Here is a 21099-nt window from a genome sequence, read left to right as displayed (position 1 = left end):
TTTATTAAGTAGTGATCCTAATGAATTCTTCCTTTCAAAATTTTTATCATGATTTTTCATGATTAAATGAGATATTATAGCCAAAATTTATTGCATACTTGCTACGTGCCAGGCATTATTCAAAGTGCTTGTCAATTTACTCATGAAAATCCTATAATTTTGAGTGGGGGGGGTCCTATGAGGGATCCCATTTTACAGATGAGAAAATCAAGAAAAAGAGATTTAAATGGTGGCACTAGGATTCAAATATCTGCGTCTGACACCTTAACCATCCTCTTTCTACTTCATAACACTACCTCTTAAAAAATGAAAGCTTACAAGTCACTTAGCACACCAGTGGGCACACAGCACATCTTCAAAATATGTGACATTAGTATTATTGTTGTTGTTAATATGATTATTTGATTTTCCCACAGCTTCATGCAGAATGCTTTGTGCAAGGTAGTTGTTTAACAAAATTATGTTGATTTGATTTTTAAAGAACCCTGTTGTATCCTCTGGGGCTTCTGAGAGATATATATTCAATAGAGAAGCCTCTTACTTTTTAGGCTAATATGATTTATGCAGCTGCTTTTAGATTAAATTGCCATCTTTTATTTACAAAAAAAGATTAAATAAATATGTGAAAATCCAAGAACTCCAGAATATCCCTGTGAAATTCCAAGAACTCCAAAATCTCCCTTGCTAAAAACTATTTAGAAAATTATCTTTGTAAGAGAAGAAGGAGACAAAGACCAAACCTATATTTGATCAGTGTACCTGAAAGTGATAGGGAGAGTGGAACCAAGTTGGAAAGCACTTTTCAGGATATTATCCAGGAACACTTCCCCAAACTAGAAAGACAGGCCAACATTCAAATTCAGGAAATACAGAGAACACCATAAAGATACTCCTCGAGAAGAGCAACCCCAAGACACGTAATTGTCAGATTTACCAAAGTTGAAATGAAGAAAAAAATGTTAAGGGCAGCCAGAGAGAAAGGTCAGCTTACCCACTAAGGGAAGCCCATCAGACTAACAGCAGATCTCTCTGAAGAAATCCTACAAGCCAGAAGAGAGTGAGGGCCAATATTCAACATTCTTATAGAAAAGAATTTTCAACCCAGAATCTCATATCCAGCCAAACTAAGCTTCATAAGTGATGGAGAAATAAAATCCTTTACAGACAAGCAGAGGCTGAGAGATTTTGTCACCACCAGGCCTGCCTTATAAGAGCTCATGAAGGAAGCACTAAATATGAAAAGGAAAAACCGGTACCAGCCACTGCAAAAATATACCGAATTGTAAAGACCATCAACACTATGAAGAAACTGCATCAACAAATGGAGAAAATAACCAGCTAGCATCTAATGACAGGATCAAATTCACACGTAACAATATTAACCTTAAATATAAACAGGCTAAATGCCCCAATTAAAAGACAGAGACTGGCAAATTGGATAAAGAGTCAAGACCCTTTGGTGTGCTGTATTCAGTAGACCCATCTCACGTGCAAAGACACACATAGGCTCAAAATAAAGGGATGGAGGAAGATTTACCAAGCAAATGGAAAGCCAAAAAAATAGCAGGGGTTGCAATCCTAGTCTCTGATAAAACAGACTTTAAACCAACAAAGATTAAAAAAAAAGACAAGGGCATTACATAATGGTAAAAGGATCAATGCAACAAGAAGAGCTAACTATCCTAAATATATATGCACCCGATACAGGTGTACCAAGATTCATAAAGCAAGTTCTTAGAGACCTACAAAGAGACTTAGACTCCTACACAACAATAGTGGGAGACTTTAACACCCTGCTGTCAATATTAGACAGATCAATGATAACAGAAAATTAACAAGCATATTCAGGACTTGAACTCAGCTCTGGACCAAATGGACCTAATAGACATCTACAGAACTCTCCACCCCAAATCAACAGAATATACATTCTTCTCAGCACCACATCACACTTATTCTAACATATATCCACAACACACTTATTCCACATAATTGGAAGTAAAATACTCCTCAGCAAATGCAAAAGAACAGAAATCATAACAAACTGTCTCTCAGACCACAGTGCAATCAAATTAGAACTCAGGATTAAGAAACTCACTCAAAGCCACACAACTACATGGAAACTGAAAAACCTGTTCCTGAATGACTACTGGGTACACAACGAAATTAAGGCAGAAATAAATAAGTTCTTTGAAACCAATAAGAACAAAGATACAACGTACCAGAATCTCTGGGACACAGCTAAAGCGGTGTTTAGCGGGAAATTTATAGCACTAAATGCCCACAGGAGAAAGTGAGAAGGATCTAAAATCAACACCCTAACATCACAATTAAAAGAACTAGAAAAGAGCAAGCAAATTTAAAAGCTCGCAGAAGACAAGAAATAACTAAGATCAGAACAGAACTGAAGGAGATAGAGTCACAAAAAACTCTTCAAAAAATCAATGATTCCAGGAGCTGGATTTTTGAAAAGATTAACAAAATAGATAGACCACTAGCCAGACTAATAAAGAAGAAAAGAGAGAAGAATCAAATAGATACAATAAAAAACGATAAAGAGGATATCACCACTGATCCCATAGAAATAAAAACTACCACAGGGCCAATTTCTAAAATAACTGGATTTCAGTAAATGGTGCATTTAGTGTTTTTCAAAACCTGTATTTAGAACTTTGTCTTGGCTCTATTTTATGTTTATTTTCTGATAGCTCTACATTCACTGCTGTATAGTACCTGATAAGTTTCTGTTCAATGCTTTGCAGCTTGCTTTTTCTCTTTTCAGGATCAACTTGTTCATTTGCTTATAAAATGAGGAGCTTTACCTGAGGAATGCCAGAGAGGCAGATTGGACTCTCTGGGGCAAAATAAATCTTAAGTTAAAGAAAAAAAAATTGAGGTGGTTTCATGCCCTATTTCTTTTGCCTTTATTTTAGCTATCTAAACAGTGGAATAAGACTATTCTATAACATCTTCAAACTCTAAGCCCCAAGGTAATATGAACAAAAGTGACAACAGTTCCCCTCAAGCATAACTGAAACTTATCTTTCTATCCCACTCTCAGACAGTGGAATTCTTTACCCTATAGTCTAAGGAAAGCTAACCAAGATGGCCTAATTAATAGACTGAAGTCCTCTGAATTTAGCCTTTGCTAGATAATTGGAGAAAATATGTCAGGGAGTCAAAGTCCTTGCCCTAGTTAACCATCTGCCCGCAAGCATTTTGGCCTTCTTGTCAGGATGGTAAATGACAGGTATGTCAGTAAAGCAGAAAGCCTAGCCTTTAGAAGGAGCTGCAGCTAGACTCCCCTGGGTCCTGACGAAGAGCAGCCCTGTGAGTGACCTCAGTGTTCACCTGAATACTAGCTGACCTTACCACAGGCAGTCTTTAATAAGTCTCTGCTTTAATCTTCTGTTAGTCTGGTTTCAGTCACTAAGGAGGAGAACAACTATTTGAATGAGTGGGAGAGCTTGGCTTTGGGTACTCACCGAGTCTTCAGATTCCAGCATGATTAAGGACTCTGAGACATACCTAGAGGAATGAGCTTGGCCAGTATATTCATTCTAGTAATAAAAGCTGATTTTTTGGCACAAGTTTAAAAAAATAACAGTGATTCAGTGGAACAAAAATTGCCATCATGATATTTACAACAGAAATGAATGTATTCGTTAAGGCAAACTGTTGTTGCAAACATTCCAAATTGTAGTGGTTCTACATAATAAAGATTTATCACCTGATTCACAGTCTAGTGTGGGAAGTGGGAGTGGAGCTCTGTTCCACACAGTCATTTAGGGACTCAGGCACTTTTTGTCTGCTTGCTGCACCATCTCCTGGGTCATTGGTGTCCTGCCTGAGCCCCTGCATTCAGCCTGCAGACAATGGAAGGTCATGTGGAGGACCTTGTGCAGGATTTTTATGGACTGGATGTAGAAATCATTATATCACTTTTACTCATACTCTTTAAACAGGACTCAGTCTCACAACCCCATAGAATTACAAGAGTGGCTGGGAAGTACTGTCTTGCTAAAGTAGCCCAGGAAGAAAACCGAATGGGCTTTGGTGAACAAACAGCAGTCTAGCCACAGTGGTCTTGAAAAATTCTATATATTGTTGTTCTATTTACTCATGGAGCTTAGTTGTCTTTTTTCCTATAGGATATATATTTTTGGTATGATAAGAAGCATAGATAGTCCTATTGCTCTCTAGAAGATTGTATTCCACTTTTTTTTTTTTTCCTCTTTTAGATTTCTGACCTTGGCTGCTTTTCTTTTTTAGTAGTGATTAGATTTAGACGATCTATGTCAGCCCGAGTGCAAACCATGGGTCTCCTCCCCATCTGCCTCCCCAGGATGGATGTGAGAAGTGCTACTGTGTTATATTCCACATCTTGCCACTATTTAGCCTGCTGTCTTTTTATTCTGACCCTTCGTGAAACCAAAAGGCAAGGTTTTCTGCAGATTGCACTAGACGTGAGTGGAGAAGGGGGTGAACTTTCAGATTCAATGAATTATAACACTTCTAATATAGAACCTCATCACCAGATTTGTGATGACAACACTGGCTGTGTATTTGACTTTACTTTTTACTTTCTAATTCCTTGGATTTGAGTGACCTAACCGTTTCCTCAGTATTGTCAGAAGAAAAAAAAAAAGCTGCATTACTTTTCTTCCCAAATTTGATTGAATCAAAATCAACTGTATTAAGCAGTTACAGAGTCATTTATTAAGATAGATGGGGATATACAAAAGAATAAGCCACCTCCTGTTTCTTCAAGGAACTGAGACTAAGAAGGAAAACAGACTTTTAGCATATAAGCATTCTGTTGTGTTTATGTAATAGCTATAACACAGTTTATAAATATGCCAATAAGGGTGCAAACCAGAATATTATGGGAACATAAAGAGACATTTATTTTGTCCACTTGTGAATGGTTTCTTAAAAGAGAAAACATTTGAACTAGAAATTGAAAAATTGGAAAGACCTTGCTAGGCAGAAAAGGGGAGGGAATAGAAAGCCTGGGTAGGGGGTACCTTGCAAAGGAAGTCATGGTGTCTTTAGAGAATAGCAGGGTCATGGGTGTGGCCACATCAGAGGATGTGAAGGGAGAAAGTGTAAGATGATATGAAGGTTGTGAGGATAAGTTGGAGCAACATTTATGAAGAGTCTAAATACCATAATTTGGAATTAGTATTTTACAATGTAAGATATGAAGAACAACAAACATGACTTTGGGAAGTAGTTAAGATCAGACTCACATTTTAGAAATATAAATCTAGAAACAGAATTGACAATAGATTAGAGAATTTTAAACTCTTATATTGAGTTTGTACTTATAGGGATATTACCTTTTTGCCTTTCAGAGACATACTTTTGAGCATGGAATTGATACAATTGATATTACCATTGCCCTTTTCTCCCACACACTTTTTCTTTTCAAGGGCCACAAATATAGCTCTGAAATAATAGGAGATCATGTTTTAACTAATTGAAAATGTGGTATATAGTTCCACTGTTCTATAATGACAGACTAACATGTATCAGATGACCTTTGTACCAATAGTAATTTTAAATTCTTGACAAAATATTAAAAAACAGAAATTGTTTATTGGCACTAGCAAGTAACTAAAAGTAGGCTGAAACTAAAAGGGATTCTATTTGTGAAATAAGGAAACCACACTGAGTGAGATCCACATTTAAGAGATCACGTGACTTGGACCCTGCGGGTCCTCCTTAACTCATGTGGTAAATGGCTGAGAGGGCTGAAATAGAAAGCAATAGGTCATTGACATGGGAAACCACAGGACTGAATTCAGGATTGTCAGAATAGGAATTGAGGAGGAGATGCCAGAAAGGAGAGAGTCACAGATGAAGGAGCCCAAAATCTACAAATAAATCCCTCTTTAATCCTTGGTTGCGTCTATACATATGCAGAGAAAGAGTCTAAGAAGCCTAGGAAGAAAATGAAAGCTAGAAGATGTAAATAACTGAACAAATAATTCAGCAGCTTCTTAACTGTGTGTCTATAGAATTTGGAATTTTAGTTCTCCCCAAGTTAGAGGGGGCTTGGCTAACATCTTGGGTTTTCCATTGAAACTCCAGAAGGGCCATGTGATAGGAGTAAAGACTACATCCTGGGACCAAGGGATTTACCATCGAACTAAAGGAAAAACTGAAATAGACCCACCTTAACAAAGCTTCCATATTACCTGACAGTATTTTACCTGCCTGCTAGAACCAACTTCTAAGACAATAGAATCTTCTAAGATCATAGAATCTAAAGCCTCTACCATATATTATACACAAGTTTCGATATGCCATCAGTAATTTACTAGACATGCAAAGAAATAAGAAAATGTATCCCAGAGTCAAATGAAAAATGAGTCAATACAAACAGATCCATAGCTGACCTAGATAATGGAATTGGCACATAGGGACATTAAAATAACTATGTCAAATCTGTTAAGGAATTTATGTGACTAGATAAATAGAATGGGTGAGGAGATGGAAATTTCAGGAGTCATAGGAAAACAGTAAGAAGAAGAACCAAATGGAAATTTTAAGAAAAAAAAATGAAATATTTGAAATTTTAAAAATTGGAATGGAATTAATAACAGATTTATCACAACTCAGTCATGAAAAGACAACAAAAATTAGCAAAAGACATGAGCAGACACTTCCAAAAATAAGATCTATGAATGGCCAATATACATTTGGTAAGATATCTAACCTCATTAATTATCAGGGGAAATGTGCATTGAATACTTCTTTATAATCATTAGAATTATCAGCATTAAAAAGGCCAACAACACCAAGGGATTGCCAACATTTGAACTCTGCTACATTGCTGGGGTTATGTGTAACATGGTAATCACTTGGGAAAACTGTTATGTTCTTTATAAAATAAATATATACTTACCTAGTAATTTCACTCATTGATATTTGTCCAATGGAAATGAAAACATATAGCTACAAGATGGTTTATACAAGTATGCAGATTGATTTATAATAGCTAAAAACTAGAAATCTAATGTCTATTCACAGATGAATGGATAAAGAAATTACAGCATAGTCAACAATGGAGTATTAGAAATAAAAAGGAATGAAGTCTAAATACATACAACACAAATGAATCTCAGAAATATTTAATATGTGGTGTGAAAGAAGGCAGTCTCTCTATCTGTATATAAAATTTGAAGTTATATAGCAGGTAAAACAGTTCTGGTGGTCAAAGTCAGAACAGGAACTCCCTCTGGATGGGGAGGGGAACTGAATGGAAGGGGCACAAGGTAGCTTTTTGGGTTGATGGAAAGGTTTTGTATCTTTATTAGCATCATGGTTACATAAATGCACACAGTTGTTAAAACTTGTCAAAGCTGCACACTTAAAATCGTACATTTGATTGTGTGTACATTATAAATCATAAATACAATGGATGGGAATTTAAAAGTAATGTAATATATAGTGCTTCGATATGCCACATGCAGGAATTGAGAAGACAGTGATTTATAATGGTTAAGAGTATGGTTGCAGCATCAGACAAATCTAGGATTTTGAATCACATTGTGAGTACTCTGTGAATGTAGGCAAGTTACTAACCTCTTCTAAGATCCTATGAAATGGAGATGATAAAATTAGTATTTACCTTATAAGGTTGTCCTCAGCGCAGTGCCCAGCACATTGATGCATCTGGTACATTTAAGCTGTATTCATTATTATTAAATAGCTCTTCAGCCAGACTTTCATTGCCTGAATGCAGTCAGGAATAGTGGGATAATCATGAAAATTTTGAGAATTAGATATCTGCAAACTGCATTAAGGTGCAATCTAAATAATGCAGATAATATTTGACAGCATATGATTAAGTATACTAGAAAATTCTATTTTCATTATCTATTTCAAAGTAACTAATTATCTCTTTGCCAAGAAAAAACTGTTTTCTTTAAAATACTTTTCTTTAAGCTCTTGTAAAAAATTTTCATATATAAAGAAATTAGGATATAATTTTTTCCCTATACAGTAGTCTCACCCTCTGTTTCCCATCTCATAATCATATCACCAAAGGTGCATGTATTTTCAGTACATATATGTGTGTGTACTGAATATATATACACATTACATATATACATATATATACCCTATATATGTATATTCAGTACATATATATATGTATATGTCTGTGTGTATAATGTTGTAAACAAAATGGTAACCATGCTATATATACTTTTCTAAACCTGGCATTTTCACTGAGAAATCTTTTCATGTGAAGGACTCTGTTTACCTATAGCTGGTCTATTCATTTTAAGTGCTTTTATACTGTCTATGGCATTGATGGGCTTTTATTTATTTAACAAGCTCCTGTTGGTGGACATCTGAGTAGATCCAATTTTCACTATTGTAAACAACTGTGATATCCTTGTGTACATATATTTTGCATTTATGTTAATAATTTCATGTAATAAATTTAAAAAGTATAACTGCTAATTGAAAGAATTTTAACAATATATTAATATTTCTTTGTAAGAGAAAAAATTTTATGTTTCAGCATGTGTGCATAAACAGTGAGAAAAGAGTGGTTTTTCTTGCTGCTCTATATTTCTTCTTTTTAAATAAAGAAGAATTATTTCAAAATTTACACGAAATTTTGATTTAGAGTACTTAAGATAACTACCACCAAGAGGACACGTAACACTGTACTAGACACTAGGCTGAATGCCTTCCATGCACAAAATTATTCAAATTTAATGCACAACTTTGTAACTATGTGAGATACTACCATTATTGACAAGGACTTACAAGAAAACCAGTGGTTGGAGCATCGCATATCTGGTAAATGTTAAAGTCTCGATTTCAACCTAGATTTTGTGAACTATGCAGTGTAGTGTAGTCTGGAGTGAACTAATTTTGTTGTGAGTGTCTTTGAGGTTGAGGTTCATTGTCAAACTTTGGTGATGTGCAAGTGGTGAAGTAATAAAGCCCAGATAATCTTGTTTCCCTATGACACTTGCGAGGCCAAAAGTGATGCCTCCCTGCCATGCAGCGGCAGCAGAAGTCAACCTGGACATTAGACAAGTTATATTTCCCTTAGTGCCAATAGCCTGTCCCATATCCAGCTTCCTCTAAAATAATGGTAATGATAATAATAATAATAAAGAGCAAAGATCAATTAATTACATGGTGTTACGAACTGTGGAGAGAAGGAGGAGCCTTCAGACTTCTAATATTCTATTTTCACATCCCAGTTGCTATTACTCTCTCTTTGCCTTTATTTTACAATCTTGCTTTTTTTTCTCTGTCCAAGGGGCCCATTCAATAACAACTAAAACCCCAAATTCTCAGTTTCCTAATTTATGTGTCTGTGATCTTTTAGTCTTGTACCCTTCCACCTGTGCACTCACACACAGAGAGCTTTAATTTCCAGTGACATCAAATTTGTGCTCTCAAAAGGTAATTAGTGATGCCTCAATGTGAAAGGGTCCCAGATGTAAAGCCAGAGAGCTGATGAGACCTGAAGCTGGTCACAGGCATAAAGCCTGCCCCTCTGTCAGTCAGAGCAGCACAGAAGTTCTGCTTCAGGCCCCGCCAAGGGAGAGTAAGGGGGGGTCTTATGGGTGTTAAGCAAGACCGAATCTACGTTTGCATAGCACCCAGTCAGACACCCTGCAGAAACACAGTCATGTTTGTGTCATTCTGTTGCAGGGAGAAGTTGCTCAAGCGTTTAGTTTTGATTTTGGTAGCTTTAAGTCTATTCCTTCAGTTTTGAGGTGAGCACAAATGTTTCAGAGTACCTTTCTAGGTTTCTTCCTGACCTTTTTTCTTCTCTAACCTGTGGTGTGTTAGAGGCAACACATACCAGCTCGGGAGGGAGAGACAATTGTGAGCATTTCTTCTCAACCCTGTGTTCAGTGACATCAAGTTAATAGCTTAAAATTGGATATGGGGAAAGGGATTATACCACTGAAATGGGAAAATGCTACATATCAAGGATTCTCCCACCCCAGAGAACCTGTTGTTTAACTAGCACACAACTTCTATAACCCTTCTACCTCTGTTCACCACATAAACACACACACACACACATACACACACACACAGATAAGCTAGTGTTTGAAACATTGAATACCCTAGGTTTTTTTCCATGGGCTATGGTTATTTACAGGAAGAACAAATTGAGTTCTTTTCCTCTTCCCATCTTGAGCTTTACATTTATTTCCAAATGCCAAATATAAGCTAACTTTCTTCTTTCTCCCTTAGTGGATGGCTGTATTCATAGAGCAGCCGGCCCCTGTTTGCTAGCTGAATGTCGTAGCCTGAATGGCTGTGATACTGGACATGCAAAAATCACATGTGGCTATGACCTGCCTGCAAAATGTGAGTACAACTGTTTTGAATACTGTTTCAAAATCAGATGAGACATCTTGTTTTAATCCAGTGTATAAATGGAAAAGGAAATGGCAGTGGTGGTACTTAATTAAATGTGCTTGAGTTCAGATTTTGAACATGGTAATAAAAACGTGCTTTCCAAATATGTCTCCAAATATATGCAAATATATATATATATTATATACATAGTGTATTGCATACATATTACATACATGTTTAACTATTCAAGTCTTTGACAGAGTGTATCAGAAAGGGAAATAAAAATATGAGCAAAATATACATTATAGCATTTAAGTGCCACAGAGTGACAGCTCCTGGAAAGGGGATGCCAATTTCTTATTCCTTGTTCAGGTTTCTTGATTGTGGATGTGTTTAGAGCAAAGGAGATCAAAGTGATGTATTGTGTTTTCAGCTGCCATGTAAAGGCTGATTGGCAATTACAGCCAAGGCATCTGTCACACTTCGCTTTCAGGAAAAGCCAACGAAATCTGGGTGTCAGTGTGAGAATGTATTTGCTCTTTGAATGTGGAATGGTCAAAATTTCCATTATATTTTAATAGAGAGAAGTATTGCATTTGATTGACCTTGTTGCTTAGTCATTCGACCAACTGGGTGGTGTGGTATGGGATAAAATACTTAGAGAGAAGCTGGTCAATGTCATAGCTCTTTTATCCCATAATCTTCAGGGCCTAAGGATTGAGGTAGAGGGTTTCATTGCATCATTCAGGTGTGCATTGACCTGGAAACTGAGATGCCAATTTGTCGATTATCGCATTCACCCCGTTCTTATGATACTGCTGAGATCTGTGAATACATTTTATGTAAAAGTGAAGCTGGTTTTGGTTTTTATTTTAGCACTGGAGAAAACATGAATGGAAATTTATAATACAACCTATGGGATACTATGGGTTATATATAGACAGGTTGTCTAACAGTGAATTTCCCGTGGATGTGTGTGAATGGAGAATAGTGTGTTATATTTTAAATTACTGTAAAGGTAGGTTTAAATTTGAGGACTTGTATTAAACACTAATATATTAAAACAGTATTTTTCTTTATCAATATAATATTGCATCCTATATTGTTCATAATGGTTTCAGTGAAAGTACTTTCATGTACTGCATAGTGATGCTTTGGTCAATGATGGAACACATATATGACAGTCGTCCTATAAGATTATAATACAGATTGAGTATCCCTTACCCAAAATGCTTGAGACCAGACATGATTTGGATTTTAGATCTTTTTTTCAGATTTTGAAATATTTGCATGTACAAAATGATATAATCTGGAGATGGGGCCCAAGTCTAAGCACAAAATTCATTTATGTTTTATATATACCTTATACACATAACATGAGCATAATATTATGCAATATTTTAAATAATTTTGTGCATGAAACAAAGTTTTTATTGTGTTTTGGCTGTGGCCTGTCACATGAGATAAGGTGTGGAATTTTCCACTTGTGACATCATGTTGACATACAAAGTTTTAGATTTTGGAGCATTTTGAATTTCAAAACTTGGATTAGGGATTCAACCTGTACTATATTTTTACTGAGCCTTTTCTATGTTTAGCTATGTTTACATACTTACCATTGTGTTACAATTATTTGCATATTCAGTATGTAACATGCTATACAGATTTGTAGCCTGGGAGCCATAGGCTGTATCATATAGTCTCGGTGTGTAGTAGGCTATATCATCTAGGTTTGTGTAAGTGTACCCTATGATTGCATAACGATGAAATCACCTAAGGAGTCATTTCTCAGACCATACTCCTGTTGGTAAGCGAAGCATGATTGTATATCAACTATATATGCTGGTTAATTTTTTCTCTAATGACTTTTCATTTATTTTTCTTGTTAGTGTCTTTACCTAGTGTGAAATAGTCAAATCATGTGCCAAATGGCTCTTCACTACTACTTGGAATATGTATTTGTGTCAAACAAACCCTTTGTGTAGAATGGTGTTTAGAGCAGTTCTCTTTGTAACTCAGAGGTCATGATCTGCATATTAACGGTGATTTCCCCCTCCAGAATTATATAGTGCTATTTTAAAAAATGTTGGTTCTTTTCCTTTCTAATACCTTGCTACATTCATAATTTACCTAACTTAATACCGCCCTGAGAAGAAGCAAGGTTGTTGACTGCTATAATAATGGCAAGATTATTGACTGTTTTCAGACTTGTATTTGTCCTTAAACCAAGCAGTATTCCCAGTCTCCTATTGATTCACTGTTTTCTTTTTTATGTATTAAAACACAAATCAAATTTCTCCAAATCTGAACTTTCTAAAGAACAATATACTCAGAATCATTAAATACTCCCAAATAAAATGGTGGCTCTAGTGAATGGGTTCATACTGTGATAATTTTTTTAACGTGCTTGTATCTGTTTGACATCCCTCTGAATAAGTTATTCTGTTTCCTTTGAATGCCATTCATCTTATTTTAAGGTTATTGAAGACTTGCACAATACCAGGCACTGAGGAACAAAGATCAATAAGTCAATACCTGTGCGTGAAGGATTCCAATGCTTGAGTCATCACTTTGAACTGAAGTGTGGCTTTCATGGGCATCCTGGGGCAAGTGGATCTTTTGGGACAGTGAAGCTAGAAATGACGAGTCAGTCGACAGGACTAGCTACAGAATCCATGAGAGCTGAGATCCTGAGAGCCAACACATACTCAAGTCACTGCATGCAGCCCACAGGGCGTGTTTAGTAAAAACTCATCCAATAGAATAGAAATTACCAGACAGGCATTGCAGTGCCACCTCATAAAAGTCATAAACATGGAATATTTGTGACTAGGTCTTGTTTCTTCCTATATATTTAAAAGGTTAATGATTTATATTAAAAGCGTAAAGGAAGGCAATATGAAAATGAGTACTAATAGCTTACATTTTTATGCCACTTCATAGTATTTCACAGTACTTTCATAAGCCCTTATATTTAAAATTATGTTTTATAAACATTATGTGTGTTGATTTTCCCTTTCCCTATCCCTGAGAGTTGTTTTTGTTCCTCATCAATTTGGTTTATCCATTTCAGAGTCATTAACAATCCACAGATGTGCTTTTGTAGTGAGAATGAAAAGAGAGCTCATTACATACTGTTTGGGTCATTTTTCCTCTCCATATTTAATAATTCCGTGACAGTTTGACAGCAGAGACTAGTTCCTATCTGTCCTCTGAGACAGCGAGTTTATCATTATAGGGGTACTAAAGCCAGTCATCCAGCCACAAGTGATAATACCTTCATGCATCAGCAATTTGTTTGGAAAATGCTATTGTCTGGGTTACAGACAAACTTAATAATTTTGAACTGATTTTTGCCTCTTTCATGCTTGCTAAATTAATCTATTCATAAATGGTTGTATTTGAATTAATTATGCTTGTATTCTGTGTTCTGTGACTCATCATGATTGGCAGAATGATAAGCCCCAGATATTTAGTTTACTTTTCACTGCTTGGATGTTTTGAATGATTTCTTTTTGACGTTAAGAATATCCAATTATTCTTTTCAAAAGAAATCTTAAGGGTAGAAAGAATATTGGTCAATTTTTCATTGAAGCCTATTGGTAAGGAAATGACTTAGAAAGTAGACGGAGAATTGTTTATGTAATTGGATCTTTTGGGAATCTTCTCTACAATATTAGATTTTTTTGAATTCATAATATAATTTAATTTTTTATAGATTTTTAGAAGCTTGTTGACATATGGGACATTCCTATTCATGCTATCATCATTCCACCAGGTAGTCAGTTTCACATGGGCAAGATTTGTCTACCTCAGTCAGTTCCGATGTCAATATCAATCATAGTGTCTCCTAAATATGTGCTGAATTAATGTGAATAAATGAAGGATCAAATGAGTGAATTATTTCAGGACTTTTTCACTTGAAAAATAATTTTTGAAAAACACTGTTGCCTCCATTTCTAATACTTTTCCTTCTGCAATTATTCTGCACAGTTCTAGTAAATTAACTTTCTTAAATCCAGAGTCCTTAAAATTGTCTACAAGACTTTACATGATGTGACATTTACTTCTCTACATCATCTCCTTCTGTGCTTCCCCAATTCACACAGGCTGCTTTGTGTGAACCTGGTCCTCAAAGTCTTTGCACTGGCATTCCCTCTGCTGGAGTTCTATTCTTCTAGATACCTACATGGCTTGTTCCTTACCTACCTCAAACTCTTGTTCAAATGTAACATCAGATGTCACCCTAACCAACCTATTTATAATTGCTTCAGTTTTTAAATATATAATTGCTTACCTGTAAATTAAATCTTCAAATATATCATTTACTTATTTCTTTTGTTTCTTATCTGCTTCTGTCTACCAGAATATGGGCAGAGACTCTTCTTTCTGCATTTTTCTAATGCATTGCTCATTTACTTATTTCTTTTGTTTCTTATCTGTTTCTGTCTACCAGAATATGGGCAGAGACTCTTCTTTCCACATCTTTCTAATGTATTGCTGTATTCATATAACTTAACAAAATGTGTGATATATAATAGGTGTTCAAAAGATACTTGTTGAATGAATGAATAAAATGTAACTCTAATCCTCTCAAAATCTGATAGTGGACTTTTCCTTAAACACAGACTCATTAGCCTGATTACCTTTGGCCTTCCACTGAACTACTTACAACCTTTTGTACGATATGAATTGCTCACAATGCTATGTCTATCCATGGGGTCTGTATCTGAGCTATCTATAAAGCTCTTTCTTTGCTCCTTTCACTTGTCTTCCAGACTCAGTTCAAATATCACTTCTGCCATGAAACAAGTCTTCTCTTGTCACCTCAGCTAAAAATGCTTTCTTTTTTCTTCACACTCCAGAATACTGCATGTTAACATACTGAGGGCACTTGTCACATGCTACCTTTTATTGTTAGATATGCAAACTTTCCGCCTTTATAACAGAGTACCTTGTATATCACAGGTACTAGAGAAATATCTAGCAAATGAATTAGTTACTGAAAGTGCCAAACCTGGTTGATAATTGGTAGTAGGGATATAAGGAAAAATTATGCTAATATTCATAAGAAATTATGAAATCAGTGTCAATTATCCACTGTTTTTAAAAAATGTATTTTAACATATATACACTCCAAAGTCTCCTGTCTCCAAAATTTACTCTTAATGGAGTTTCTCCTAAGAAGGAAAAAAATAAATAAAAATAAAGAAACCATATCACCCTTATTTGATGGTTTTCAGCATAGCTCACATGTCTATTTTATTTCTTTAGAATGCTTCACTTTTAGGCTTCAGGGCTGAATAGTCATCAAAGATAAATGGAAAAATATTAAACTTGTGTAAATGAAATGGTGGAATCTGTTTCTTTTATTTATTGTATTTAATCTTTGGAAGGCATTAAGGGGTAATATTGACTAACTCAAGGTTTTCATTAATCATTTGAAGGGAAACTCTAAGGTGAGAGACCGTACCATAATATGTTTGAATGAGTGGTATGAATCAGAATTCACATTTTATTCCCAGGTGCAATAATAATCAGATGATAGTAGCTTAAAATATACTGTTGATAATAATTAGTACTTCTCTTCTGCCCTTTATCAAGAAATCATAGTACTTTGAAACACTAGCTCATCAGTCCTTTTGATATTCCTATGAGGAGCTGACATGACAAGTAATATTTTCTTCCAACACAAAGAGAAATACAGGTACAGGGAAAATAAATCTGTTGCTCCCATTAACAAACTAAATTCATATTAGAGGCATCATAGTGGCCAAAGATCCCTGAGCTGTGAAAGGAGTCTCTGGTGTTAGCCAGTCTTGCTGCCTGTCTTTATAAATAAAGCTTTATTAGAACATAGTTGTGGCCATTTGTTTACATATTGTCTATGGCTGCTTTCATGTGGCAGAGTTGAGTTGTTGCTACAGGGATTTTATGGCCACAGAGCCTGAAGTATTTACTATCCGACCTCTGCGGAAAAAGTTTGTCAGCCCCTGGTCTGTGGCAATTTTCATTTTTTTTTTTTTTTTTTTTGCCCCGCGAGACAGACGGATTCCCGCTCTGTCGCCCAGGCTGGAGTGCGATGGTGCGATCTCGGCTGACGGGAACCTCCGCCTCATGGGTTCAAGCGATTCTCCTGCCTCAGCCTCCCGAGTAGCTGGGATTACAGGCATGCACCACGATGCCCGTCTAATTTTTGTATTTTTACTAGAGACGGAGTTTCGCCATGTTGGCCAGGCTGGTCTCAAACTCCTAACCTCAAATCGAGGCCGATCCACCCGCCTCGGCCTCCCAAAGTGCTGGGGTTACAGGTGTGAGCCGCAACGCCCGGCCAGTCTTCACTTTTTATAAAGTAAGAAAGGTGAGATTCAGAGAGACTAAATATTGAATTTTATTAAATGTAATGTTACTTATTCAGATCAAAATTGATAAAGGTGAGACTAAAATACCTACCCTCTATTTCTTGGGATATGTTCTGTTGCCTCAAGAGAACATTACCTTGGGAGGATGATCTGAAACCTTTCAAATCTTTCAAATAATAAGGCCACCTTGAAAAGAATGCCTAGAAAAATATGGTGATTTTCCCCAATAGGGCCAGATCTGGGAAGTGAGTAAGTCAAGTATCTGAAGAGAGAGTAAGTTTAAATTACCAGAGTATTAGGAAGCAAATCTTTGTTCCTTGTTTCTTCTGGTGGTGTTAGCTGATGTGCTGAAAAGGAGCCTGCAGTCCACAGGAAATGCAGTTTCTAGAGCAGGTAATTCATAAGATGGTTCTGAGTTAGTCCTTTGCAAAGGGTGACCTGATTTCAGCCATCATGGGCTCTCCCAGCAGGTGTCTGATTGTGAAAGTTGTGGAGTGGGCATGCTGCTAGGAGTATGACTCTGCCAGCCTTTGATGAAGACCTGAGGGCCCTCATGAGCTCCTTCCATAATTAAATGACTTATATTACACAAAGAGAAAAGCTGCTTTTGAAGATCATGAAATCATCTTCCTTTCTGAAGAGGAAGATGGGATTGTCCCTCCTAAAATCAACTCTGATTGGCTCATTTTCCTTAAGTGCTTAAGGAATTCAGGTTTTATTTGAATCTATTTCTCTGTAATTGCCACCCTTTTCATTTATATTAAGCAGTTTCATGCATTTAATCTCCTTAGTGATCCTCATGATGAATGTGGAAATAAGGGCAGAAATATTCTAAAAACCAGAGCAGTGGTTCTCAAAACGTGGTGTCTGGAGCAGCAGCATCACCTGGGAATTTGTTAGATAAAAATTTTCATGCCCCACCCCACACCTACTGATTCAGAAACCCTGTGGTTTAACAAGTTCTCCAAGTAACTCTACTGTGTGTTCAAGTGTGAGGGCCTTGGCCCTAGAGAGTTGTGGAATCCAGTAGCACCCTTGCCTTGAGATTTCTTTTGGCTGTACACCACAGGCATCCATTTGGGTCACAGATTAGGGCTTTTTTTGAAGAGAACTCTGACACATTCTTCTTTTCCTTTGTAGCATTTTCCACTAGTGATGACATCCGTATTTGTTTGTTTGTTTATTACCTGTCTTTTTAGACAAAACAACATTTTTAGAAGGAAAGGCATCCTATGGGTCTCATTTACCTGATATCCTTAGCATCTGACATAGTACCCAGAACAGAGTTGGCTCTTGATACATATTTACTGGAGGACTTAAGGAAAGCATTGTTTTTGTCTCCTCTTATCTTTTGTCATAATCATAGCTGCCACTGCAGGAAACCGAGCAAGAAGACACTCAAGAGAGAACGGCATAATTCCAGGAATCTGCAGAGCTAGTACTCCTGCTGCTTTTAGCATCTCTCTTATCCCATCACCAAACATATTCCCTGCTCAACGGCTAGCAGTATAAGAAAGCATGGGGACCAAACTTTGCTTATCCACATGCCACATGTCTGTCCTACGCTTAGCTTCTTTCATTTTCTCTTATTTTGACCCATTGTGGTAACATAGAGTCCACCCCCAAATGGCTTTGTGATGAAATAACTTAATGATTCTAATATTAAATGTTGTCTTTTAAAAAATATCTACCTTTTGGAAGCAACTGGTGTTTACACTGCTGTGTTACTGGCTGAGTGTAGAATTAAACAGCTGTGTTTTGCATTATTTGCCATCATAGCTAGCCTTTAGAGGACGCCGTCTATACCTCCTATTTCCTATGTGATCAATAGGAAGTAACAGTGTAAATCAATTCTAGGTAATAATGTAAATGGGCTCTTGAAGGCAATTCCCGCTGTGAAATAAGTAGTTAGCAGTGACACTGGCATTAACCGCAGTGGGGGTAATCAGCCTTTGGATGTGTTTAATCAGAGTTATCAGCTAAGATTAAAAAGAGAGCCACTGTTGTGCAGGGATAATCATTTTCAGGATTTAAAAGATGAATATTTGGAGGTGTTCTCATAAATTAAAGCCATCGGAATGGCTTTGAGTAATTTAGGATGCTCTGAGGTCAGGCACAAGCAAACAGGAAAGGTTAATCTCAGAGCTACGGTAGTTAATGTGCAGAGATGGCAGAACACATTTATGGAAATAAGTAGCAAATGCTGAGTAAAAATGTAGATTTTTTTTCTCCCTGTGTTAAGATGTTCCTTGAGCTATTACTTGCATATATGATTTGATTAAAAAGTAGTACACAGCTAACACTTCGTGAATGTATTAACTCTACTTGTAATTAATCCCTAATCCCAAAGATTAAATATCAGGCCATGTTAAGACCTGATTAGAGGTGTTTCTACTTGAAAATATTGATGGAACCAAGCTCTGTATTGTAGAATATAAGATTGATTCTGTGTCAAGAACACTAAATGTCATGGTAGAAGATCTGAGATGCATGAATGCAGAGTGTTGTAATTGGTAAAGTCCTTAACTTCTGAGCCTGAGGTTCCTCATATGTGATTGTCTAGGAGTATGAAGATCTAACTCCGGAGAGTCTGTTAAACCATACACGCAGAACTGCTTCTTAACACTGTCAGATAAGAGAGATACATAGCTCTGTTGTTATTTGTAAAATACCTGGAACACTTGATTTGCTTGTTCAGCCCATGTTTTATTGAGTAATTCCTTGCAGCTAGAGTGCTCTTCTAGAGTGTAGACGACTATAGTGAAGAAGACAGCAGGCCCCTTGTCCTCTCAGAGCTTATGCCCTAGCAGAGAGAGGACACTAATGAACAAGTCCCATAAAAGCAAAGAACCTCAGATAATGGTAAGGGCTATGAGAAAAAAAAAAAAAAAAATCCCCTTATCAGATGTATACAATAAGGATAGTTCATACATTTTTCAAATGTTCTCCCTTGCTACAAATATTCTATTTCAGTTCTTACATATTTGTAAATTTAATCTAATTTTTGGAGATAGCAAAGGGAATGCTGCTTCTGACAGAGCTCATGGGAATTTTAATTATTACCTATTTGATCTCAGAATTTTACAAATAAAGTAACCCAGGCCCAGGAAAATTACTTAATTTTTCCCAGGGTCATGTGGTAAGGGACAGTGCTAAGACTACAGCTTGACTTTTAGCATAGTGATCTTTCTGCTGAATGTACTGCCTTTTTTAGTCTCTTTGATCATAACAACCGTCTTATAGAAGTATCGTGAGAATTTAATAACTGTTAAGTCAGATGATGAACATGAATGTATTTTTAAAATAATTTTTTTTTTATTTTGTATGGTGCCTTAATATTACCAGTAATTTGTAGTAATATTGCAAGTAATTTTACATGAGCTACATATAAATTAATTATGGTCCCATGAGCTTTGCCAATAAAGTTTATGACAATAATCCATCAGTATATGTGCAACGGTGACTGGTGTTTGAGAAAATATGGAAGTCCTAGATAGGGATTAATAAATATTCGATACAAGGCTCAAGACTAAGACATTTGCTTGTGTCTCTTTCCAGTATCTTGACCTCAGAGAAAAGGGGTACTTTAAAAGTTATTTTGAGAAACTTCAGATGGCAGCTTTATTGGTTTTAAAGATATGTCCACAGATTCTTTGATATTTCTCTTCTGGAGAGGTAGAGCTTAATTCCCCTCTACTTAAACATGGCCTGGACCTAATGACTCCCTTCTAGCAAACGGAGTATGTCAGAATAATGGGAACATCTGAAATTAGTTTAAAGAAAAGACTGTGGTTTCCCTCTCTCTCTGTCTTTCAATTCACTCTGTGTTAGCTTCCTAGAGCTGCTGTAACAAATTACCACAACTTGATGGCCTAAAAAAGGAGAAATTTATTCTCTCTCAGTTCTGGAGGCCAGAGGTCCAAAATCAAGGTGTCAGCAGGACCATGCCCCATTCTGAAGGTTCCAGGAGCAGATCCATCTTTGTCTCTTCCAGCTTCCATTGGCCTCAGGTGTTTCTTGGCTTGTGGCAACATAACTGCAATCTCTGCTTCTGTTTATACCTGACATCCTCCCTGTTTCTCTCTGTGTCTGTACTGCTTCTCTTATAAGGACACTTGTCACTGGATTTAGCACTCACTCGAATCTGGGATCATCTCAAGGTCTCAAGATCCTTAACTTAATTGCATCTACATAGATCCTTTTCCAAATAAGTTCACATTCATAAGTTCCGGGTATCAGGACACAGGCATAACTATTTGGAGTCACCATTTAATTCATGACATACTCTCTCTGAGCATGACCAGTTTCTATGTCAGGGGCAGTCCAGAGGAGGGGAAAACCAACGACCATGTTGTGAGGGACACCTTCTGGAGAGGCTTGTATG

The 21099-nt window shown here is 36.5% G+C and overlaps 1 protein-coding gene across 2 annotated transcripts in view; it reads left to right on the top strand.

Moving 5' to 3' along the window:
* The window catches only part of MACROD2 (mono-ADP ribosylhydrolase 2), a 2183277-nt gene that overhangs the window by 746181 nt on the left and 1415997 nt on the right, over nt 1–21099 (top strand). For both annotated transcript variants that reach the window (XM_033185566.1, XM_033185564.1), the window contains exon 5: nt 10246–10362. In XM_033185566.1, the coding sequence (XP_033041457.1) occupies nt 10246–10362 (117 nt within the window). The remainder of the gene's footprint in view (nt 1–10245; nt 10363–21099) is intronic.

This window comes from Trachypithecus francoisi, unplaced genomic scaffold (genome assembly GCF_009764315.1).
Source record: "Trachypithecus francoisi isolate TF-2019V2 unplaced genomic scaffold, Tfra_2.0 Lachesis_group21, whole genome shotgun sequence".
NCBI classification, from domain to species: Eukaryota; Metazoa; Chordata; class Mammalia; order Primates; family Cercopithecidae; genus Trachypithecus; species Trachypithecus francoisi.
This window is presented reverse-complemented; position numbering and strand designations above follow the sequence as displayed.